At 34.7% G+C, this 26751-nt stretch overlaps 1 protein-coding gene across 1 annotated transcript in view; it reads left to right on the top strand.

Moving 5' to 3' along the window:
* Positions 1-26751, top strand: part of PLA2G4A (phospholipase A2 group IVA) — a 123869-nt gene that overhangs the window by 7372 nt on the left and 89746 nt on the right. The window contains exon 2 of the mRNA XM_008052537.1: positions 11786-11867. Coding sequence (XP_008050728.1) covers positions 11786-11867 — 82 coding nt within the window. The remainder of the gene's footprint in view (positions 1-11785; positions 11868-26751) is intronic.

The following is a 26751-nucleotide window of genomic DNA, read 5'->3' as shown; positions in this document are numbered from 1 at the left end:
GGTTGTCATCACATTAGGAATGGTTAACCACATGGATATACTAGCATGACAGCCTGCTAAAATACAAGGGCTTTAAAAATTGTCATTGGAGATGACTGGAAATTTTACCAAAAATGTAGAAAGTCATTCTTCCAGATAATTACAGTAACATAGGGAAAAAACCCACCACTGAATAAGTAATCAAAGAACTAGTGTTGTAGTGGCACTTCTTGTCATTCCAGTTATGTGCTCATGAGCACATAGACTCTGAGTTTTATCTGTCTCATTTGGAAAACAAGATATGAATAATACCTAATGTGTCTGCCTCATAGAACTTTGTAAATGACTTATGTGCATAAAATTATTCTTTTAAATAATTTTAAAAATTGTTCATGAAATAAAATATTTTCAGAAAAGACAGAAGATGAGATCCTGCAACTGGGACATTAGAAATATAAAAGTGACAAGACTATTATTGCAAAAGCATTGGCACTATACACAATTTGATAATACATTTTTTGGCAAATAGTTTCATTTTGGGGAGCATTAACAAAATCTAGAAAAGTGAGGAAGAGGTAGTCTAGTATCAGGATTCTCCAGAGAAACAGCATCAATAGGAGACATTAATCAATTAATTAATCATGAGGAATTGGCTCACAAGATTGTAGAGGCTGAGAAATCCCACGGATCTGCCATCTCAAGCTGGAGACCCAGGAAAGCTGGTGGTGTAATCCAGTCCTAGCCTGAAGGCCTGAGAACTAGGGGAGCTAATGATGCAAATCCCAGTCTGAGGGCGGCAGGATAAGATGAGATGAGACGTCCCAGTTCACATAATGAGATAAAAAATAAAGGGGTGAATTCTTTTTTCTTCTTTCTTCTGTTCTATCCAGGCTCTCAACAGACTGGATGATGCCCACGCATGCGTGGGAAGGGCAATCTCCTGTACTAAGTCCGCTGATCTAATGCTAATCTTATCCAGAGATACTCTCTTAGAAACACCTAGAAACACTGTTTAATCTGGGCACAACATGGCCCACTCAAATTGGTACATAAAAAATTAGTCACCACAGCTAGTGATAAGCTTCTACTTTTTCCTTGATACCAGCCATACCCGGTCATAAGCCTTTCTTCAAAGGAAAAGTACACAGATTTAATGTCCATGTTTCTCATTCTTTACCAAAGAAAATAGATCAGAAATCAGAAAGTTTATCTTTCATTTCTCACATTTCTATTTGGTTCTGTTTGAAATATTCTCAGCCATTTTTATAGTTCCAGTTGCATATAGTCATATTTTAATTTGACTTCCATTTCCTTGAACACTGTAAGTATAGTGTAGCTCTTTTATGAATGGGTTTGTTTTTGTGCCTGTTGGTTAGTTGTGCTGGCTTTGCAGTCTTGGTGTTAACACCTCTTTATGTTTCCAGTTATCTTTGATTTTGTACTGAACATTGTAGTGAAACATAGAAGTAATCTTTTAGAGAGAACTTAATTTTCTTCTGTCAGGCTCCTGGGAAAACTGGCAATTTGGGATAAATGTAATTCCATTTCCAAGTTGGTTGTTTTCCAGACAGCTTGGATTACACTAAAATGGGCTCCCAGTGCATAGAATGTCTGTTCATCCTGTTTTGCAGTCTAGGATCCAACTTGAAACAGTCACAAATCAAGACTGCTCAGGCTCTCAGCCCCCTCTTCTTCTGGATTAGCAAATGCTCCTATGGCAAAATTAAGCTGATCTCTCTGGGTTTAGGGACTCTTTTTGATCTCTGCTCTATGTCCTGGCAGTCTATGTTTTCCTATTTGGTTAGTTTTTTGTTACTTTTAAGAAGCTGTTTATTTTTTGAAACTTTATCCAGTTTATAGTTATTTTTAGCGGGCAATGGTCACCCAGATTATCTAATCTGCTATTATCACAAGTGGAATTGTCTGATTATTTTTTTCACTCTCAGTCAGTAGTGCCACCAGACAATCTCAAGAAGATAGATAATCATCCTGTTTTGAAGGATTTCCATGAGATGCTAAAATCATTCCCCAAACTTCACATTCAACATTGCCCCGTGTAAAATTCTATTTTTGGAATCAGAATTTGTGCCAGGGAACTCTTGAGAATCCTTATGCTATTGGCCAGATTATTGGTTCTTCACCGAATGATAGTTTTTGTTCTACATCTGGAGTGTGGGTCTTCACTGTTTAATAATATAAGTAAAGGAAGGACTTGCCCCCTTTCAAAGGCTGTGTGATGGGAGTAAGAAAACCTCATTTTACTTAACATAATTTGTTATGTGATATAATAATATAAAATATATTAAGTAAAATAATATATATTAATTGTTATATATAATAATATAATGTATTGCATATTCTGTAATGCGGTAATAGAAATGATTATAACAAAAATATGGAATCCTTAGTTATATATATATATATATATTCATTTCATTCTCACAAAATTTCCATGAAGCTTGAAATATCATGATTGCCATTTTACATATGAGGAAACCAAGGTAGAAAACTGAGATAGAAAATATAAGGAACTTTTTGACTTATTTCTGTGTCTTTTAGTTGTGATCCATTCATTTGTTACTTAGTGAAAAGAACAAGTAAGAATAAAGAGAAAGTTTTTAAGAAGTTTCTTAAAAATAGGGACAAAATATTTAAAACAGTATCTGTAAACATATCCATTTTTATAAGTTTGTTGGATCTATTAGTCTTGAGGTTGACATTGGAAAATCATCAGGGCAAAGACATTTTAGATATGAACAAACATGACCTACCATTTAGGCCAATGATTCTAAAACAAATAAATATGACTGCCTCCCAAAGTGTCTTTAAGAATGTGTGAGGAAAACTTTGCAATTAGCTGGGCTCGGTGGCTCAGCCTGTAATCCCAGGCCTTTGGGAGGCTGAGGCGAGTGGATTGCCTGAGCCCGCGGGTTCGAGACCCGCCTGGGCAGCAAAAACTCATCTCTACAATAAATAAAAAAATTAGCTGGGCGTGGTAGCGCGCACCTGTAGTTCCAGCTACTCGGAAGGCTGAGGCGGAAGGATCACTGGAGCCCAGCAGGTCGAGGCTGCGGTAGCCGGGAGCAGCCACTGCACTCCAATCTGGGCAACAGAGTGACTCCAACTAAAAAAAAAACCAAAAAAACCCCCCCAAAAACCCCTTTGCAATTGCACGTGCTACTTCATGTGTTCTAATGAGCTCCTCTAGGAAGGTGAAAATTCACTCTTCCTTTATAATTCTTCACCCAACCTTTGTTACTCTAGGAGAGTGTAGATTTCTTCAGGAGTATTAAGATAGGAAAAAGGCTAATATTCAAACTTTTTGTGTGATGTTATTGGCTATTTAGTTACTAATGGACTAGAATTTATATTGCACTTATAATTTAGGTGTTAGAGACTTGGATAATTGTTTTTTCTTGAGGGTATTATAGTCATCATAAAATCCTGGGGAATGTATTATTAAATAAGTATTTTTAGAAGATGGAGTCTCACTATGTTGCCCAGGCTGGCCTCAAACTTCTGGTCTCAAGCAATCCTCTTGCCTGAGCCTCCAAGGAGTAGTAACTACAGGCATAGACCATCATACCCAACTAAATAAGTATTTTAGAACCAAGCTGTCATCATCAATATTTTCTTGTACTGGTTTTCACTGCTAGAGAAGTCCCTGTAATCTGTATTTTATCTTTATAACTTACTTTTTAAAATGTTGTTTTAAATTGACACATAGTAATATATGATGTTTTAATATATGTATTCATTGCATAATAATAAAATCAAGATTTTTAGCATCTCCATTAACTCACACCTTTATCATATCTTTGCACTCTATATTTATTTCAATTTGTAAAGATAAAGACTTTTAGTGCCAAATTTAATATATTTGCTTATTGTGCATGTGACATATTTCTTATTCATGGAGAGAAGATTCTCAAGACATATATCTGATTTTGTTGTTTAATGATATCTTCTAGAGCAAACACATTCTATCGTCAAATTAGGTGTTTTGAGCGTTAGAATAACTTCTGCACGTGACCAGTTCATAACTGAGCATTCTTAAATCAAGGTTAGATAGCATTGTAGACTATAAGTAGATAATGATGATCATTCTTTAAGAAAAAATGTAGAAGACTAATAGCATAATGCCTGGGATTCTTAATTGTATTAGAATGAAATTCCACACCAGGAAGTGAGATAAAAATATGTATCTTACCAAAAAATCGTGATTCATAAATGATATAAATCCAGTCATTTTTGAAAAACGTTTCTGAGAAGCTGCCTGTTGCTGACTGTGGTGATCCCAATCTCTGGGTTCAATAAATTGTAATATTTATAATATTGATAGTTTTTAGTTTTAGTTTGGGTTAAAGTTAGGTAAAGTTAGATTTCATAGAAAAAGACAACATTTGCATGCAGAATCTACTTTCTTTTCCATCAGAGTTTTGTCTTATGATTGTTTCTCTGGTTCTTATCTTTTAACAGTAGAATTTTGAACAGATTGAGAAAACCATCAGATTGATTTGATGCAAATTGGCCCTTTTTTTCAGTGTCAATCATTTTAGTTATAGATATAAAAATAATTCTTGAGAATGAATTTAATATGATAGCTGGTTTCTGATGATTAGGCAGTTGTAATTGTGAAAAGTAAAAGGGTCTTGGCTTTTTCTGTGGAAAAGATTGTGGATGAAGAGAGACACTCAAAGTAATCCAAGACCTGAAGGCAAGACTTAATCTTGGTGACTAAGTCAATGGATTGAGCTTAGATTTGACATCTCAATGAAATATGACATTTTCTGCCAGCTACCAACCAGCGTACTCCTGAGTCATTAGTTTCCCTTAGAGAACATCAGTTGTGAATTCAATAATATTACTTCTGGCACTATCCCTGAGACAACCAAACATTTCCTATCCAAGTTGGAACCTAGCCTAGTGTGGACTAGTATAAAATTACTTGTTATAGTGGTCCCAGGAAACATGGCAAGGGATTCTCAAAGACTATTTGGGCAGTTATTGATTGAAACTGAACATCTTTCTTCAAGAATATGTACTTACTTTATAGATCTCTCTTATTGAGTTTCTTAAAAAGAGATGGGCACAGATTTTGACATTCTTGCTTTGAGAAAAATTTACAAATGACTGAATACTTATGATGGTTCCAAGATTCATTTATTAAAAAAATCAAGAAAATGACCAATTTGTTCTCATTTCTGTGAATAGTACAAACATACTTTACTTATTGTAATTAAGAAGGCAGAATTGACTCTGATGAACATAAAAAAAGAAAATTATGAAGGAGAGCTGAGTGGGCTTAGAGGAAATAACCCAATTACCAGAAAGTCTTTAGATAAACTACAGATATCATAGATAGACTATGTTGGAATTCTTTATACCACTTTGATAAATGCTAACAGCCCTTATTACTATTAAAGTTGTGGATATTAGTATATTTATTCTCTGTGTAAGTAGAGTGTAGAGAGAGTAAGTACACCAGGGACAGTAAGACTGAATTTTTTAAAAAGTTCATCATTTACTATCTATGAGATACTGGGAAATTAGCCTCTCAGAATCTCATTTTACTCACTTATAAATACAAATAATAACACCTATTTTATAGGGTTTTTGGTAAGATTAAATAATAGTTGACATCTACTAGAATGTGTAACGTGACTGACACACATTGAATACTTATAATATCCTTTTGTACATGTTATTAATAAACATTTGACATATAAATGTATTTGTAGCAATTTTAAAAAGTATTAAATAGTAAATAAAAGTATTGCTCATAATTTGTAGGTTACAAGGAAGTTTCTAGGTATTTGAGAACCTATGTGGTATTAGAAGTTTTAGGATATGGTAAGTAAGAGAGCATAGATTGTTTTGTGGGGGAACATTATTGTATATAATAATTATCAAGGAAGTCTCTTAGGTGGAGAAAGTAATTCCTAAGTTGGGTTTTTAAGGACATTGTTTCTTTGTATTTCAAGTCCAATTATCATCTGTGTAGAATCACTTTTTTTTGCATGTGAATGTTCACTTGTTCTAGTACCATTTGTTGAAAAGACTATCTTTGCTTCATTCTTTTGTCTTTGCTCCTTTGTTAAAGATCAGTTGATTTTATTTATGTGGTTCTGTTTATGGCTCTCTATTTTGTTCCACTGAACTGTCTGTCTGTTCTTTTGGCAGTACCACACTGTCTTGTTACTGTAGCTTTATAGTAAGTTTTGAAGTTGGGTAGCATTGGTCCTTTGATTTTGTTTTTCTCTTTCAATTTTGTGTTTGCTATTCTGAGTCTTTGCCTTTTTAGATATATTTTAGAATCAATCGGTCATTTCCACAAGATGTTTTGTGATTTTGATTGGGACTTTGTCGACTCTAGAGAGCAGCTTGGGAAGAAATGAATGACATCATGACCTATTGAGTCTCTCCACCCATGAATATCGAATCTCTCTGTATTTATTTAGTCCTTCTTTGGTTTTTGTAATCCAAGTTTTGTAGTTTTTCTCACATACGAGGAAGGAATGTATTTATAAAAATTGTATATTTATTCTTACGTGTTTAAACTTCAGTCACCTTCAAAGAACTCTCCATTTGATGCAATACATCTATTGAGATACTTTTTCCTTTGCTAAAAACAGTTTTTGAACTTGTCGATTTTGGCCTTTTAATGGTTCTGCCATTTTTTGGTTTCATTGAGGACTTTTCTTATCTGGTGAAATAAACAAAAGAAAAGTTACTTGGGGTGAGATCAGATGAATAGGAAGGATGGGACATGTGGGTCATGCTGTTTTTGGTAAAAAAAAATGTTGAACACTCAGGGTGGTGTGGTCAGGTGCACTTGTAAATCACCCATCATGAAATGGGCAAATGTGTTGAATTTCAAAAAAAAAAAAAATTCACTGAAACCAAATGCAGGCTGTCACAAAAGCACTAACTGGTACCTTGATACTAATGGGTTTCTCGAACACTTAAGCCTGTACTGCAAGGGGCCCATAACCCAAAGATATTTCAGTGTTCTGGGGATTCCCTCTCATAAATCTAGCATAGTTTGTTAGATTTCTAACTAAATATTTCATTTTGGAAGTGCTAATGTAAACCATACTGTGTTTTAAAATTCAGATTCCACTTGTTCGTTTCTGGTATACAGGAAAGCAGTTGACTTTTGTATATTAATCTTATCTCTTGCAACCTTATTATAATCACTTACTAGTTCCAGGAGGACTTTTTAAAAATTTTATTTTATTGGGTTTCCTGCATAGACAATCCTGTCATCTGTGAACAAAGTATTATTTCTTCTTTTCCAATCTATATAAGTATTGTTTTACTTTTTTTGGCTTATTGCAATAGTTAGGACTTCCAGTACAAGGTTGAAAAGGAATGATGACAGGAAACATCTTTGTCAAGCTCCTGATTGCTACAGGAAAAATTTTAGTTTCTCACTATTAAGTAAAACACAAACTGTAGGATTTTTGTAGATATTTTTATTAAGTTGATGAAGTTCCATTCTATTCCTAGCTTGCTGAAAGATTTTTATCAGGAATAAGTGTTAACTTTTGTCAAATGGCTTTTTATGCATCTGCTGATATAATCAGATGATTTTTCTTTCTTAGCCTTTGGTATAATGGTCTACATTAATTGACTTTTGAATGTTGAACCAGCCTTGCATACTTGAAATAAACCTCTTGGTCATAGCATATAGTTATTTTTATAAGTAGTTAAATTTGATTTGCTAATGTTTTGTTGAGAATATTTGTATCTATTTTCATGAGAGATATTGTTCCATAGTTTTCTTTTCTTCTATGTCCTTGTCTGATTTTGGGTAGGATAATTTTAGCTTTCTACAATAAGTTAGGAAAAATTCCCTCTGCTTCTGTCTTCCAAAAGAGAGTGTAGTTAGTTGTAACAGTTTCTCCTTAAATGTTTCTCCTTATATATTTGTTAGAATTTACCAGTAAAACTGGTGCTTTCTGTTTTGGAAGGTTACTAATTATTGTAATTATTGATTCAATTTCTTTAATAAATAAGAACCTATTCACATCGTCCACTTCTTCCTGTGTACATTCGGTATATTGTTGTCTTTCAAGGAATTGGTCCATTTCATCTCACAAATTTGTGGACATAGAATTGTTAGTGTATTTCTTTAATGTCCATGGTATCTGTAATTATGTCCCTTATCATTTCTGATATTAGTAGTTTGTGTTCTCTTATTTTTTCTTAGTTAGCATGACGAGTGGCTTATTGATTTTTTTCAAAGGACCTACATTTGGTTTCATTGATTTCCTCTGCTTATTTCATATTTCCAGTGTTATTGATCGCTGTTCTAATTTTTACTACTTTCTTCCACTTATATTGGATTTAATTTACTCTTCTTACTTTAATTTTTTAAGTTGAGAACTTAGATGATTGATTTTAGATCTTTATTTTTGATATACATGATCAATGCTATAAATTTCCTACTAAGCACTGATTTCAGTGCATCCCTTTTGGTAAGTTGTCAATTTTATTTGATTCTGAATATTTGTAAATTTCTTATATGACTTCTTTTTTGATCTATATGTTATCTAGAAATGTGTTAATTTCTACATATTTTGGGATTTTCTCATTGTCTTTCTGTTATTGATTTCTAGTTTAATTCATTGTGGTCTGAATGCAGACATTATGTGATTTATACATTTTTAAAATAGGTTAAGGTGTGTTTTATTGACCAGAATTTGGTTTATTTTGATGTGACTTAGAGAAGAATGAATATTCTGCTGTTTGTGGATGAAGTAGTTTATAGATATCAGTTATGCCCAGTTGATTAACCTTGTTGTTGAGTTCAGCTATGTCCTTAATAATTGTATGCCTATTAGATCTGTTCATTTCTGATAGAAGGGTGTTGAAATCTCTAACTATAATAATAAATTAATATATTTCTCCTTGAAATGTTGTCACTTTTGCCTCATGTATATTGATACTCTATTGTTTGACACATGTACATTAAGAATTGTTATATCTTTTTGGAGAATTTACTTTTTATTTGTATGTAATGTGTTCCTGTATCCCTGATAATGTGTCTTGCTCAGATCTTTGTTCTTTTGGAAATTAGAACTACTCTGTCTTTCTCTTAGTCTTAGCATGGTATATCTTTCTCCATCTTTTTACTTTTAATTCATATGTGTATTTATTTTTAAAGTGAGTTTCTTGTGGAGAGCATATATCTCTGCTTTTTGATCCCGTTTGACAATTTTGTCTTTTAGTTGGTATTTTTAGACCATTGATGTTTAAATTGGTTATTAATATATTTGGATTAATGTCTACCATATGTGTATTTGTTACTGTTTTATGCTTTGAACTTGTTTTTAGTTCCTATTTTGGTTTTTACACTTCTTATGCTCTTTGTCATTTTAACTGAGAACATAAGCATATATGATATGTATATATATGCAAAAATAAGTGTGTTGCTGCTATTTTTGTTTTGAACAAACTGTTATCTGTTAGACCAATTAAGAATAATAAAAATATCTTTTATTTTACTTTTGCTAATTTCTTCTTTAATTCTTTTTTATGTAGATCTGAGTTTCTGATCTTTAACCTTTTTTACTCTCTCTCAATAACTTCTTTTAATATTTCTTGCAAGGCACGTCTAGTGGCAGTAGATTCCCTCAATTTTTGTTTGTGTGAGAAAGTATTTCTCCCTCACTTTTGAAGGATAATTTGATAGGATACAGAATTCTATAGCTTTTTCTCTCAACACTTTAGATATTTTGCTCCTTTTTCTCTTGCATTGTTTCTGAGGAAAAGTTATATGTAATACTTATTTTTGCTCCTCTATACCAGGTATTATCTGAAGCTTTATTGCAGGGGTGTCCAATATTTTGACTTCCCTAGGCTGCCTTGAGTAAAGAAGAATTGTCTTGGACCACACATAAATTATATAATATAGTTAGCATATATACATAAGAAGATTTCTTTTATTTTTATTACATAGTTTAGAAAAATGGGAACAATATAAAACTCGTGGGAAATTTGACCTTTTTTTTTTTTTTGTAAAACTAATCTATCAATGGCTCGATAGAAGTGATTGCAAAGTGAGTTCTCAAGGTGCTCATCAGAAATATTTCTTCAAAACTTGCTCTTTGTGTGCTTCGTAATTGAAAACAGCTGCTCACAATTGTATGTGCTGCCAAAAAGCAATGTCATGAATAAAGTGTGCTTGGGAACTATGAATGGAGTCAAGAAGAAAATAAACACTAAAAATCACATGATGTTAAAGGATTTGGTAGGGCTGCATTACTAGCTGTCCTTACCTCAGTGGCTCAAAAGAGTTGATTGTGAATATAAGTATTCAAAGCAATTTTTCATCCCTTATAACCTTGCCCATTATTTATATTTGTCATATTTCTGTCTGACATATTTAACATAAAACATTTCTGAGGTTTATATGTATCCTAATGGATAAAACTTTGAAAATTGTAGTTTTATTTCGTCACTTATGAACCTGCCCCTCCTCTTCCTTTTTTTTGGTGGCGGAGTGCATGTGTGGTTTTCAGTTATAGTACAAGGCAACACATATTTTTTTTAAAAAGTATTTATATTTTCATCATGAGTGATACTTTCATTTATGTATAATAAAATTTTGGCTACCCAGAACTCAATGTTGAAGATATTTCTTTTTGAAAATAAAGTTGAGTAAGCATCATTTTGAAAGGTTTTTATGCTTCTCTGTCTTTTAAAACAAGTTATACTCATTATCCATGACTTTACCTCTTCTTTGATGCATTATTATAAATCTGAATATTAATTGCACTATTGATAGAGAGATTTCTAAAGTAACTGTTGTGTGCTATCTAATTTTTGCCTTTGTATCACACTATTGCTGGTTCTTATGAATCTATCTATACCTTTGACAATTTTTTTTTGCCTTCTAACTTTTAAACTGTCATTATGCACTTTTCAGTGTTACCAGTATCTTAATCTTTTTATTTACATTAATTATGAGCTTTTTAACAAGTTAAGCAAGCCTATTAAAATTGAGGTGTTCTCTCCTAAGATTAAAACAAAAAATACCTGAGTTTTAGATAAAGACCTTGTAATATTTTCAGTTACTCCAAGAGCTGTGTGAATTCTTCCTTCCTCATTCTGTTTTAGTGAGTAAGATCACTTGATAACTGATTTATTTGTTTAATAAAGCGTTTAATAAAGTCCTCTACTGTTAATGTTTATTGTGTGCATGTAAACTATTAGGCTAATAGAAACTTTTAATATAGTTGCATATGATTTATAAAAAATGCATTAGAACTAATGTAATGAATTTGCTGATTATTACCTCGGGTCCAAAGGGTTTTGAAAATTGTCCAGGAAATGTCATGCAGAAAAAGACTTTTGATTGACTCATTCATTGAACAGCAACACCCAAAACAAACAAACTCAAAACGTGTTGCTCCGAGTTCACCTTTATAAGCCAGGGCTTCCTAGTTACCCAGTACAAAGCCTGATTGTGCCTCTAGAATGTTTGCAGTCCTGATTTACATTTTCCCCCAAGTGCTGGGTAAACTTGCCAGCAAAGAAATGTTAATGTCAAGCTGTAGTGACATTTTGAAACATAATCTAAACTTCTCAATGATTCTGTGGAGGAAGAGAGGAGGATCAAAAAAGGAACAGCGTTAGGATCAAAGAATGTTTCTGGTATGCATGTTACTTATTTTAGGTAGAATATTTTAAATTAGCCTCAATGAAACAATGAGATTCTATATTGGAAGCTTGTTTTAAATATACTTTCATTTTATATTGGAAGTTCATTTTAAATTTACTGTCATTTTATTTCTAGGTGGAACACCAGTATTCCCACAAATTTACTGTAGTGGTGTTACGAGCCACAAAAGTGACAAAGGGAGCCTTTGGTGATATGCGTAAGTGCCCTTATTTGCTGCTGAACATACATAATTATAATTCACCCTTCCGCTGATTGAATTCCTTGACAAGCCAGGTGCTTTGCCTTCTTCATATGTAGTTATCTTTGTCTAGCTCTTTGAATGATAACATTTTGAACAGTTCTCTGATTCCGTTGTCTTTTAGAATGGCATTTACCTTGGCTTTACATCAGCTGAGAGCTCTTGGAGTCAGACAAAATGACTGTCTTGTGATGTACACATCCTTAGAATTCAAAGAAATTTTGTTTAATTCAACTAGGAAAAGAGTGCTGAGTCAAGACTTTAAACAAGCTGCCTCTGTGAGGTATTATGCATATAGGATTAAAAATGCACTTTCTCTAGTTGTTATGCCTTTGAATGTGCTTATTATATATAAAATAGCTGTTGAAACTGATGTAGGCATCTTGAAATGATGTGATTCATAGCCTGAGGCTGATGCTGAATTAATATCCTTCCCCTGCTTTTAAAAGCAATTTTCCTGGTGAGTCTCACCATTCAGATGGTTGGCATTCATGCAAGTGCAAATACAAATAATATGGTCACAAAGAAGTATTACTATGATGGATTTGGTAAACGTTTAGCCTATTGCCAAAATATAGGAATAGGAGATTTAGCCCTCAGAACAGCATTATTTATTTGTTTATTTTAAAAGGTTTTTTTGTGTCAGAGTCTCACTCTGCCACCCAGATTGGAGTGCAATCAGGGCTCACCACAGCCTCAACCTCCTGGGCTCAGGCAATCCTTCCACCTTAGCCTTCTGAGTAGTGGGGACTACAGGCAGGCGCCACACCACCTGGGTAATTTTTAAATTTTTTTGCAGATACAAAGTCTTATATGTTGTCTAGGCTGTTCTCGAACTCCTTATCTCAAGCAATCCTTCTGTGCTGGCTTCCCGAAGTGGTGGCATTATAGGAGTGAGCCACAACACTCGGCCACTCAGAACAGATTTTGAAAAAAACAAAACAAAACAAAACAAAACAAAAAAACACAGAGACTTTAATTTATCACTTTGAGAAACAAGGCAGGATTCCCTTCCAAGTTGACACTTATACTGGTAGGTATTTGAAAGGAAAATATCTTGGCAATGAAAGCAAGGAGTCCCAGGCAGAGAAAACAGCATGCATAAAGGCAAAAGAAAAGCTGAATGCTTGAACAGGCCTGAAGTTACTAAAGAATAGACAGCAGAGGTCGAGGGCGGGAGGGTAGATGGGACTAGGATGACAAACACTAGTAAAGCAAGGACTAGGATTGAGATTTTATTCTAAATGCAATAAGAAGAACTGGATGGCATTTAGAAGTAATGACAGGATTGGATTTTTTTTCTTAAAAATATTCTGATCATAGTATATGAAATATATTGAAGAAGAATGTTGGAAATAGTTTTTGTTTTTTTGTTTTCAAAGAGCAGGAGAGACTTAAGCTTATTAATGACAATTAAAAGGCCAATAGGGAGGGAAACATTAAATACTAAGGAAAGAAAGAATGTGAGGTCCGTACTTATGCCTTCAGTGAATGAAGAGGAGGGACCAGGATGTTGGTAAATGTCAGAAACAAGGAGAGGATTGGGAGGTAAACTCTAATGGCAAGAGTTTTGGACAAGCAGTGGTTTTCGTGAATTGTTTTCATAAGTGGTTTTCAGGAGAGGTGAGGAGAGCAATGGTAATTTCTTTAAAACCTCTAGATCAGAGTTTTACATTCTAAATTTTCTCAGTATTCAGTCTAACCCGGCTAATCATTCCTTGACCAGTGTTTTTCTTAAGTTATTTTTCTTTTTCTAGTTATTTTCACTTTCATCATTTTAAATGATAATTTACTGGAAGATAGACTCCTGTGAAACAGAAGCCTCATTAGAAGCCATATTTAAAAACTGATACCCACCATACCCTTAAGAAAAGGCACAAGCCTTACAATTGAAGAGGTAGAGGTTGTACTGATAGTTGGAAAAGACTTTTTTTTTTTTTGAGTCGGAGTCTCACTTTTTTGCCCAGGCTGGAAGGCAGTGGCACATTCAAAACCACTGCAGCCTCAACCTGTTGAGCTCAGGTAACTTTTCCACCTCAGCTTTCCAAGTATTCCAAGTAGCCGAAACCACAGGCATATGCTACTACACCTGGCTAGCTTTTTGTTTTTTTCTTTTCATTTGTCGTAGAGAAAAGATCTTGCCAAGTGTCTCAGGCTGGTCTCGAATCCTTGGGCTCAGGCAATCCTCTTGCCTTAGCCTCCCAAAGTGCTGGGATTATAGGTGTGAGCCACTGCGCCTGGCCTAAGAAGCCATTCTTTTTTTTTATTTTTATTTTTTTTTGAGTTGGAGTCTCACTCTGTCGCCCAGACTGGAGTGCAGTGGCCGCTCCCGGCCACCACAGCCTCAACCTGCTGGGCTATGGCGATCCTTCCACCTCAGCCTTCCAAGTAGCCAGAATTACAGGCATGCGCTACCACGCCCAGCTGATTTTTTGATTTATTGTAGAGATGAGGTCTCGCTGCCCAGGCAGGTCTCGAACCCGTGGGCTCAGGATATCCATTCACCTCTCCCAAAGGCATGGGATTACAGGCTGAGCCACCGAGCCCGGAGAGAAGCCATTCTTAATTCAGCTAAATACTATGTTAGTAATTTGCCAGGCATGCAAAAGACAGAGCTAATTTGACTTTTAAAAGTAGTTATTGTCTCTTAGTCAAAGCAGCCTGAGCAAGCCTTTTCTATCATTTCAGAGTTCTGTTGTGTAGAGACAGTGAGTATCACTATGCTTAAGCTGAGTCTAACAGGAATTCAAGCTCAATACATTTCAGTCTCTTTCAACTGGTGTGGATCTGATTTCCTAACAACTTTCCCCATAGGCATCAGATACTTTAGCAGTGACCATTTATTATAATAAGAACAAGGAAGAGAGTAATGATGCAGCTGCACTTTAAACCTTTTTGAGTTGACTTTGATAATGCTACTAAAAAACAAACATGAGGTAGTAATTCATCTCATAAAACAGGGTACAGGTAGATTTTTGATCCCACAGTATATGCAGCACAGGTTAGACTCTTGGTTTCAGAAGCTCCCTTTAAACAGTGAAGAACTCATGGAAGGAATAGTCACTGGACAGTGATTGTTGTAGGCATTCTGTTGAAAATTTTATTTAGCTTTTGTAATTACATTTTTAAAAATTATTACATAATATTTTCTAGGGGAAGAAGGAGGAATTGCCAACCCTTTATAGCATACCTTACAGAGTTTGTAAGAAGTCAGGAAGATATAGAAAGAACGAATAAGAGAGCTTTAGAGAAATAAATTTAATAATTTAATAATAAATGAAGGGATGATATACAGTACCAAATCCTTTATTTTTGAGAAGGTGTAAAAGGTTATAGTGATAAAATGTGGAAGTATTATCCATTAGTTTTCTGTGAGAAATTTTGATGCTGTTGCTTGGTGAGCTTGAGGTATACAAATTATCCAGCAAGTTGGCTCTTCTGTTGTTTATAGTGTCTGCATTCACTTAAAAAGGTAAATTTCCAGAAAGTTCTACATGTTGATAAAGAAGAATGGCAGATTATTATTGGGTTGTTCTGCTCTGCCTGTGTTTTTGGTGACTTCTTCAAGGATGCCACATAAATCAAAAACCAAATACCTAATTCCTGGCAAAGTATCTATATCTGCCTTTTAAAAAGATAATTCTAAGATTATATCTATTTTTTATTTTGTCCTTTGATAAACCTCTCTATCCTAACTAGTTACATTTAGAAATATCCTTCTGAATTGCTAAAACTTCAAAATAAAATCAGCAATACTCCATTAACTGTCTTTTGAGGGGTCAGAGCTGATATTTTAATTTATAATATCGCACTCATTTCCTTGTTTCGTCTTGGGAGCATTAGCTAGCCAAAAACAAGATAGCTGCCAGCCCCTTCCCAGATATGGTTGCTAATCTCAGCATGACTAAAATATTTATTTTTTTATCCTATGTTCCACTGCTGACTCCTTACTGCATTCTTATGCTAACAGTTCATATGAAGAGGCTGTGTAAAGTTCACATTTTCATGTGGCTCAAAATTATTACTCTATTTTTATTTTTAAAATAGGTAGTTGGTGTTAGTTTGCAAGATTAATACAACTCTTATTTTTAAAGCTACAGGAAGTTTTAGTGTGGGTGACAGGTAACAAGCAGTATGTCAGTGTCATGTCAGATGCTAAATATTGGGTGGATGTGTGTTCGATTCTATATTTTTTCTTGTCCCTTTCTACTTCTAGCAGAGAGACACCTGTTTGCAGAATGACCACAGCGACAGTAAAATTTTAGTAGGTGATAGAGTTGTCTTCATGGCTATATGAAATGGAACGCAAAACCCTGGCCACAAACCTCATTTCATAGCCAAATGAAATAACTGACACAAATGCTATAGTTACCTCACAGAATTTCTGCTTTTTTCATCGTACCACTACACTCTAGTCTGAGTGACATAGTGAAACCCTGTCTCAAAAAAAAAGTATGGAAGCAAACACAGATCATGTGTGATAATGGGGGCTAGTCTCAGAATTCAGAAATACATAAAGCCATGTTTCATTCCTAAAATAAAATAAGATAATAAATGCCATAGTGTTTTGCATATGATAAAATACCATACAAAGATTAGATTTTAGAAATATCCTAACTATGGATATGTACTGAAGATTCTTTTCTTGCCTGGTCTCTTTCTTAGACACAACTATTTTTCTTTCAGAATCAGCATCATAAACATTATTACGTCTCAGGACAGTTGTAGGATTGCAAGCGGATCTAACTTCCCTTAAATATTAAGGAGACAATAGAACTTAATGTCCACGTTTAACTTAAAGCAAAAAGATATTTTGGGGGGAGAATTATGAAATCATTGTATTTAAGACAATGTATAAGATTGTATTGATTAATATCTTAAAATATAATCTTCAGATTTTCTTAAAAATTTCAAGCTTTTATTTTTCAAATTGTGTCCGTAGATAAACAATGTTTTATTTCAGGTAAACTCATAGCAAGGTCTAGATCAATTTACAAATATTTAATGATGGTGCCATTTGCAGGTCTGAGGCTGGACTTAATCTTCCCAAAATGGTGCTCCTTAAACTTTAATGAATATGTAAATCACTGAGGGATCATGCTCAAAAATGTAGATTCTGATTCAGTGGGTTTGGGAAGTAGAGTCTGAATTTCTAACACACAAGTGATGCAGAAACTGCTGATCTGTAAACCACATTTTATTTATTTAATTTAATTTAATTTAATTTATTATTTATTTATTTATTTTTTATTATAAAGATGTGGGGTACAATTCAGGGCTAGGTATACAACCGTTGATTAAGCAGGTATCCTTGTTGATGAGGTATGCCCCTTTCTCCCCTAGAAGTTTCCCTCAACTGCCAATCCCACGCCCCTCCCCTGACAGTTTCCCACTACTGCCAATCGGTTTCTTATAGTAAGGCCTGCTTATAAGTGAGAACATATGGTACTCTGTTCTTTGCTTCTGTGATAGATCACTGAGTGTGATCGACTCTAAATCAATCCAAGTTGCTGCAAAATCCATGTTTGTCCTTCTTTATGGTTGCATAATATGCCATTGTGAATATGTATCATATTTTTTTTCATCCAGTCCAGCTTCAGCGGGCAACATGGTTGGTTCCATGATTTTGCTATTATGAATAGAGCTGCAGCAAACATAGGTGTGCAGGTATCTTTTCTGTAGAATGATTTGAGTTCCTCTGGGTATATTCCCAACAGGGGAATTGCTGGGTCATATGGAAGGTCAGTTTCTAGTTCTTTCAGATACTGCCACACTGTCTTCCAAAAGGTTGTACTAGTTTGCATTCTCACCAGCAGTGTAGAAGTGTTCCTTTTTCTCCACATCCTTACCAGCATCTATTGTTGTTTGTTTTATTAATGATGGCCATCCTTATTGGGGTTAGGTGGTATCTCAATGTGGTTTTGATTTGCATTTCTCTGATGATGAGTGAGGCTGAGCACCTTTTCATGTGTCTGTTGGCTGCCCATATGTCTTCTTTTGAGAAGTGTATATTCATGTCTTTTGCCCACTTCTTTTTTTTTTTTTTTGAGTTGGAGTCTCACTCTGTCACCCAGACTGGAGTGCAGTGGCCGCTCCCGGCCACCGCAGCCTCGACCTGCTGGGCTCCGGCGATCCTTCCGCCTCAGCCTTCCGAGTAGCCGGAATTACAGGCGTGCGCTACCACGCCCGGCTGATTTTTTGATTTATTGTAGAGATGAGGTCTCGCTGCCCAGGCGGGTCTCGAACCCGCGGGCTCAGGCAATCCTCTCACTTCAGCCTCCCAAAGGCGCGGGATTACAGGCTGAGCCACCGAGCCCGGCTGGGATTGTGCTTTTAATTTGGCTCTCTGCCTGCTTGTTGTTGGTGTACAGGAATGCAACTGTCTTTTGCACATCTATTTTTTACCCTGAGACTTTGCCAAAGTCCTTTATCAGTGCAAGCGGTTTTTTGACAGATTCTCTTGGATTTTCAAGGTATAGGTTCATGTCATCAGCAAAGAGGGATAACTTTACTTACTCTTTTCCTATTTAGGTACCTTGGATTTCCTTCTCTTGTCTAGTTGCCTGAGCAAAGACTTCCAACACAATGTTGAACAGGAGGGGTGAGAGTGGCAGCCTTGTTTTGTTCCAGTTTTTAGGGGTAATGTTTCCAGTTTATGTCCAGTTAGCAATATATTAGCTGTGGGTTTATCATAGATGGCACTTACTATTTTGAGGTATGTTCCTTCTTTTTCAGCTTTTATCAAGAAAGGATGCTGGATTTTATCAAAAGCTTTTTCTGCATCTAATGATATAATCATGTGCTTCTTGCATAAACCACATTTAGAGTCTAAGCAGGTTATTCCTTTTATTTTATGTTTGCTTATTCTGAAATCTACAGGATTTATGAGCAGAACAAAGACTTAAATATTCTGGCGGAGAACAGTGGCTCCCGCCTGTAATTCCAGCACTTTGGGAGGCAGAGGTGAGAGGATTGCCTGAGTTGGAGTTTGAAACCAGTCCAGGCAACTTGACAAGACCTTGTCTCTACAATAAATTATGAAAAATAAACTGGGTGTGGTGGCGTGCACCTGTAGTTCCAGTTACTTGGAAGGCTGAGATTGGAATCCTTGGAAGGATTGCTAGAGCCCAGGAGGGTGAAGCTGTGGTGGCCATGAGCATGCCACTCCGCTTCAGTTTGGATGACAGAGTGAGACTCCAACTCCAAAAAAAAGAAAAAAGAAAAAAAAAACTTTAAATATTCTGTAGTGGAACAAAGATTCTAAGGTTTTGGTTTTTTGCTGCTTTTTCATTTTTTAAATGAAATAATCATACACAACTTAATACTGCTTATTACTTAATTCCTATAAAAGATGCTTCATTACATGATTCATTACATTTTCATTGAGAATGATAGACAAAAACTCAAGTACCTTAATACCAAAACTACATTTTTAAATTCTGGAATTCTTTTATGTTAGAATCATGAACATACCAGATTGTAAACAATAAAAAAAAAGAACATGTATTTTTATTGTTTCAGAGATCACAGTGCTCACTTGAAGTCAAGAGATTGATGTATGGAATATACTATACACATACGCATTCACAAACATACTTTTTTCCTCATATATATATAAAGACCTCTTCCATAAATATTTTAATTTAGTTTAAGTCTCCCTCAACTTAATTTATGATTGTGTGACATTGGAACATATCCAAAAGCTCAGGCAGCGTAACTCCAGGAACTCTGCTTTTAACCCCTGCAATATTGTCAAATATTATTTCATTCTCTCCTGCAAAGAGCTTTTGTGGAGATGTAGCACACCTATGGTGTCACGTGTTTCTACTGCAGGAAATTCCAAAAACGAAGTATTGAAGGACGATGGCGCCAGTGAGACTCGGTACCCTTTGAGGCCAAGAGATTTATTAGAGCAGCGGCTACAGGGAGAGGGAAGGAGGTCTGTAACCGCCTGGTGGAAAAAGGGAGTGAGAGAGAGAGGGCAAGAGAGAGGTCTGTATTTATCGGTTTTGGGAGGGGGTGGCCTGTGCTCTCTGAGCCTGGCCGTGCCAGCCAGAGCCATCTTAGGGTCTTTATTGGAGGGAGCTATGAGGTAGTATTCCTATAGGGAGATAATGTTTGTACATGAGTTTAAGTTTCGCACGCATAGGAGAGGCAGGAATTTATGGCCTTTGTTGTCTTTGTTAGGTTCCCTAGTGTTGGCACCATCTCGGGAGACATCCTTCTGGCTGTTTCCCGTGCCTTTCAAGTATAAATTTTCACCTTTCACAAATTGCCAGAGACTATAAGTATAAAACCAGAGTGAGTCAAAAATAACTTTGTAAAATGCGTTAGACCATATGCCTTGTGGTGGAATTCGTGAAGAATTTGGGATTGTGCTGCCATATGGCCTTGAGGAAAGAAGAAACACATTGTGCCTTCACTTCTCCTTTTGGTGGCAACGTGTCATCTAGGATGAATCAGCAACATTTCCAGTGTGGGCCTTATAGATGCATACTGAGCATTTATGAAATAATTATGAAATTTTCTTTACAAATTGATTTTGACTGTGTGTAAGTAGATGTTGAGTACTAAATATGTGCAGGGGCTTAATTCTTTTAGAATCATGTTATGTTGCTTTTTGTGTCTGCAGTCCTGTGGAACAATTACCCTAATTGTTAATACATTACAGCGTGGTGGTGTGAATATTCTCTGTATTCATTCTCAGGGCTATGACATCTCACCTTACATGATTTTTCTAAATCATGTTAATTTTGATTCTGAGTCCCTACTCTTGAGAGGAGATGAGAGTGGGGGCAACTGTGGGTGATCTCTCCTTCTCCAAGCTCCTACAGGAATTCCAGTTATGTAGAGCTGCCTAGTATTTAGGGCCTGCATAATCTTTCCATCATTGGCATTCAACCTTCTATGAAATGTTGTTTTCATGGATTTGTCATGAAAACACTTTTGACCAGTGCCAAAATGCCTCTTAGAGCAGTCTTCCTAGCAATCACACAGCACACCAGAAACCTTACTACTATTCTCCAGTTCATGATATTTACAGTTCAGACTCTATGGCCATCCTATAGTCACCATGCCATGTACAGTGCACAATAAGCATGAGTTTCTTTCTTTTTTTTTAAACAAGATTTTTAAATAAAATTTATAAAAATGTGTCTGAGGATAATTTTCTCATCTTGAATTGTTTTCCTTTTCCACCCCCAAAGAAAATACAAAATTATCAGCACATAATACACTTAAAACTATAGAGACATTCTCTACACAGAACTAAACTAGATACAGTTAAAACTGCACAAAAATCAAGACATTTTGTAGCAGGAAAAATAGAGAGATTGTGACACCGAGACTATTATAGGAAGTGGCACTTTATTACGCTGACTAGAATAGCGGGCCCGAGAATTTCATGCATCCAAATCAAGCTCGAGCACCCCAGAACAGGAGACGTAGGGCCTTATACCCTTGTTTAGGTAAGGGAGGGGGGTCGTGTTGAGTGATTACATACTTCCTTTGGAATCTTACAAGGTTTTACTCAGCAAAATCAGATTTTTTAAAGAACAAATGGTTTCCAGGAACTGAAGGATTGTAAACCCGTCAACTTCAGTAGGGGGGTTTTAGATAAGATTCTTTTCCATTTCCATGAAATAGCCAGTCTCTGGCAGTTTGGCCTTTCTTAAACAAAACATGCCTGGTGCTGGGCGGGTCTTTAAAGTTGCAACTTGCCTTTCAAAAGGAAATACCTTGAACTGCTATCAACTCCTTTCCTGCCCTGGGCTAGTGATTGCCATGAGGCCAACTGCTGATCCTGAAGCAGCTACATGTTTCTGTGTTTATTCACTCAATCATACAAGAAATATATTTGAGCATTTGCCGCATCCTGCCACAATTTCAAGAGGTGATTGTAGAATTGATTTTTCTTCCTCCAAAAACATTTGAATTTCTGATACTTCTAGAAACACAAGAAAACCCAAACCCATAAGAGTTTTAGAAAAAATAGCCCTCTTTTCTTCAGTTTTATCTTACCAAATCAGCAGTCTCAATCCTTTCACCTCTAGGATTACCTGCTTAATCCTCTTCAAAGGATTCAACTCTCAACACAAAGAGTTAATAATTCCTTGGTAAAAAGAGCTTACAACTCAATCTTCCTATTTGTATATGTTGGGATGAGAGTGTTGAGTATGTGTGTAAAGAAATGTTATCTATTATCTTTTAGAGTCTTCTTTAGCAGCAAGAAAATATAGAAATTAATATGAAAATAAAGTGTCCCTGTTTGGTAGCCACTGTTGAGTTCCTTGGTGGTCAGAAGCACCAGGTAGGCAGGGCATATTGGTGCAAGAGCATGGTTCCTAGATAAAGACAATTCATTAGCCCTCTGTCATTGGGCAGATGACTTATCCCCTTTCTACCTTTCTCCATCTTGGAGATGATGTGAGAATTCAGTGAGTTGACATATGTGAAGTACCTATTTTCCAAATGTATAATAAGTGCTCAATAAACATTACCTATTTCTGCTAATGTTATTTCAAACATCAAAAGAAAAAGACACATAATTCTTAAATACTATCTTTGTATGAGCTAAAAAATATTCTTTTGCTTAGTCTGTGCAATGGAATAATTTTCAACTTTTCATATTGACCACAAGACATTTGCATTCTAAATTTCTGTGTTGAGCGCATAATTGGATCCTTCTTTTTCAGCTTGAGAGGAATGGTACCTCCATGGTTAAGCCTTTTTTGAAAACTCTTGGGCACAGTTCACTCCTGTGTTCCCTCAGCAGCTGTCCAGACTTCTGTTTAACACTTGTCACATTAGAGTATAATCATGTGCTTGTAAGACTGGGATCTGTGACTTACTTTAAAAAAAAATAAGCTTACCTCTGAATCTGGCATAGTAGTAAGATCTCAGAAAGTACTGCGTCAATGAATAGAATGAAAATGTGTAATTCTTACTTTGCTCTTGGATATTGCTTCCTTTTTTCGCCTCCCTAAGAGAAGGAATTTGGAAAATAATGTTATACTTTATTTTTTAAAATAGATTTTAAATGCCTCTGTTGTTTCTAGCCACAGTGAATTATAATTTTTTTGAGGTTTAATGCACAGGAAATTTTACAGCACCTTTGGATATATTTAGTTAATATTTTCTTTGATTAATTATGGAGTTTCAAGTCTTATTTTTATAAATGGCATTGCTGTTTGTCTATAGCTACTTGTTATTCTAAAGAATACATCTTCTGATTTAAACATTTGCTTAGTATTAGCCTTTAGGTTATTACTGAGCATGCGTTTGAGTTTATTAATGGTTTTGGAATGTTTTTGAGTATCCAACCAATACTTAAAAAATTCTGTGTGTAATGAAATTATTTCCTAATGGTCTTTTCGTGGAAGATAATTTCAAGATGAGTAAAGTGTTGCATAACACACGTCTCTCTTACATCTCTTATCTCATATTTTCTATGTAGTGGGGAAATATAACGTGTTAGGAAGGCACTACTGTTCCTTTATTTACTTAGAATGTCAGGTAGTTTATAAAGTTGTCAAATGTTTTTATGAGTACAGTTAATCTGGTCCTCTCTAAATTTTATTAGATTTTTTTGGTTTGTATGTATTCATGTATTTTTGGTTTGATGAATCCAGTGAATAATATGTGAATGTTGCTGTGAATCATACAGTGAATGTTTTGTGATATATCAAGAAAATAAATTGATCTTTATGTGCATTTTTACCTCATGTATTTGATAGAATAAACAAAATTATATTTCTGTAGTTTATTTGGCATCAATGTTTCTGTGATATAATAAAAGTAGAATCCTAGCAAAATGAAAAATATACTACCAATACTAATAGAAACATAATCCACATGTTCTGTATTTATTTTTCAAGATGGTCAGTGAAGGATTTTGCTCATTTAGTTCTTTATCACATATGTCTCATACATGAACATCTTCATTTCAAACTACTTTATATTTGTTAATAATTTTTTTTGAGTTGTCATATCACTCTGTTGCCCAGGCTGAATACAGTGGTACAATCACAGTTCACACAGGCTCAGGTTACCCTCCCACCTCAGCCTCCCAAGTAACTGGGACTACAGGCATGTGCCAGCACACTGAGCTAATTTTCTTTTCTTTTCTTTTTTTTTTGTGTAGAGTCAAGGTCTCAGTATGTTGCATAGGCTGGTCTTGATCTCCTGGACTCAAGCTATCCTCCTGCCTTGACCTTCCACAAAGTGTTGGGGTTACAATTGAGAGCCACCAGCCCAGCCTCTCATATATATATATATATATATATATATATATATATATATTTACTTTCTAGGATAAAAAAACATAGTTTATTTATCCTAGAAAGTAAATTGGAGAGAGAGAGAGAAAGAGGAGATTCACCTCCACAAGGTAAGGGAGGGGACCAAAGCTTAAGAAAATATGACCTGACCATAGCTCGAAGAGCATGTGGCCATACCACAGCTTAGCAAGGCGATGGCCTATATTTTTAATTTATATACTTTAACATGTTTATGTAGTATCAAGTGAAGAAAAACTTAATTTTGAAAACCTTTTTAAAATGGAGTGATATATACCCTTATTTGCATATGTTAATACATTTTTTTGACAAAAACCATATACTATTTCTGTATTAAATAGGTATCATTAAAATCTAATGAAATTAAATGTAAAAACAGATTAAAAATTTCTTAAATTTCCAAGGAAAAGTGAAGTTTTAAGTTTTTATGTCAAAAAAAATCTGTTTCTCTAAAAATTTAAACATTTATATGAAAACATTTATCGTGTTATTTTTAGCATATCTTAATATTTTAAGTTTTTCTTAAAGATGTAAATCTTATGTAATGTACATACTGAACAGATTCATTAAACTTAGCTGAGGTTCAGTCTGGGGTCTTTGTAAATTTTACTGACTCTTTTGAAATACTTTTCCATTCTCATCTCTCATTTGATATTCCAATATATTTTAATGAAATAATATATATACACAAAATTAGTTTTAACTGATGTATAGGAGTAATTCAAATTTTCAGATGCAAAATGAAGTAAAAAACTTTGAGATTTTTACTTTGGTAAAGAAATATTAAATATTGAACTATAATCCAGCACTTATTCCTATGTTAACATCCTCATCAATAAATGCTGGATAGATAATTTTATTGAGTTTGAAATGTATACCGAAGAGGAAGCATGGCTTAGTGGTTAGAGCAGGGTTCTAGAATGGCTAACTTGGGTTCTAATCTCTCTTCCATTATTTGTTAATCATGTGAATTTGGGCAAATTACTTAGCTATTCTATGTCTTGGTTTCTTCAACTGTTAAATGGGGTAATAATCATATCCTTTTAAAGAAGATTAGATGAAATTATGGCATAGTGTATACAATATTAGTCTTTATTAAATAAAAAATGCTAAACAAAACAAAATTTATTATATTACATTATACTTCATTTATTCATTTCAGTGACACTATAGGATATGTACTGTCTTTAATTTTACAGATGAAAAAATTAGTTAAAGTTGTTCAATATGCTGTCCAGAATTGCATAGTTTTAGGTTTTGGGGCTAAAACTCAAACTTGTCTCATTTCAGTGTTTACTTGGGTGCAGCTCTCTGCCTTTGAGAGCCTTATAGTCTAGCTGAGGAGATGAAATGGGCTCAAATAACCCTTTGGAAAAGTATTGGGGATATGAGATTTTTACAACTTGAATGGAGATTGAAATGGGCTTTATAACTTTGGTAGACTTTTGTTAGTGGGATGGATGTGGGGGTATTTCAATTTTGAAGGGAAAATCATAAGAAACATTTTTTAAAAGTAGCCTTGAACTATGTCCAATATACATTATTTGGTGAACTTAGCTATTTTTTATGATTTATGGTAGTTAATAAATATCAGATAGCAAGAATTATGCCTTGATTTAGTGCAGTGGTTCAAAACTGGGGAACAATTTTTCCCTTCATGACACATTGGGTAATATCTGGAGACATTTTTGTTTGTCAAAATTGTGTATCTCTACTGGCATTTAGCAGGTAGAAGTCAGAGACAGCACTTCAGAGCAAAGAATTATCTGGCCCAAAACGTCAATAGTGTCAAAGTTGAGGACCCCTTTTTTAATTAAAAAAATTACTGACTATGGCAGAGTAGATTTCATATATTGCTAAGTCCGTGTAGATAAAATGAATATTATGAACAATGTTTTTAAAATACTACATAAGAAACATCCCTAGATTATAAACATTTTTAAAATGGCATATATATAGTTACTGATTACAAAGTTTTTTTTTCCTTCCAAAAAAGTATCATAGAAATTTGAGTAAAATGGCAATGCAGGCAACAAACAAAATTCAATTCTGTTTTAGATCTACAGTTAACTTCCTTTGGATTGTTTTGGCATGTATTTTTCTCTATATTCTCATGATATCAATGTTCTTTATGATAAATTACTTTTAACACATCAGATGGCAATCTATTTCATTAACGTACTAAATCAATTATTAGTACAATATGTTCCAAGTCAATTGTGAGTGTATGTTATTGAATTAACTTCCTCACAGCCATTTGGTTGATGGTACTTTCTGATAGCTTCATGTTCCTTTACAAAAGGAAACACATCATCTTAGAGAGCACTGTTACACATTTTGAGACTATGAGAACAAAGGAAATGAACCACAGAGTTCAAATTGGAGACTGCTTGATAAAAGGATTTCAAAATAGTGGAATCAAAGCATAACTCATACACTTACACAGTGAATTATAATTTTAATAAAATTTCTACCTGAAATGTTTTTTTTGTTTTTTTTTTTTGAGTTGGAGTCTCACTCTGTCGCCCAGACTGGACTGCAGTGGC

This window comes from Carlito syrichta, unplaced genomic scaffold, assembly GCF_000164805.1.
Source record: "Carlito syrichta isolate Samal-C Ts95f unplaced genomic scaffold, Tarsius_syrichta-2.0.1 Scaffold279737, whole genome shotgun sequence".
NCBI classification, from domain to species: Eukaryota; Metazoa; Chordata; class Mammalia; order Primates; family Tarsiidae; genus Carlito; species Carlito syrichta.
This window is presented reverse-complemented; position numbering and strand designations above follow the sequence as displayed.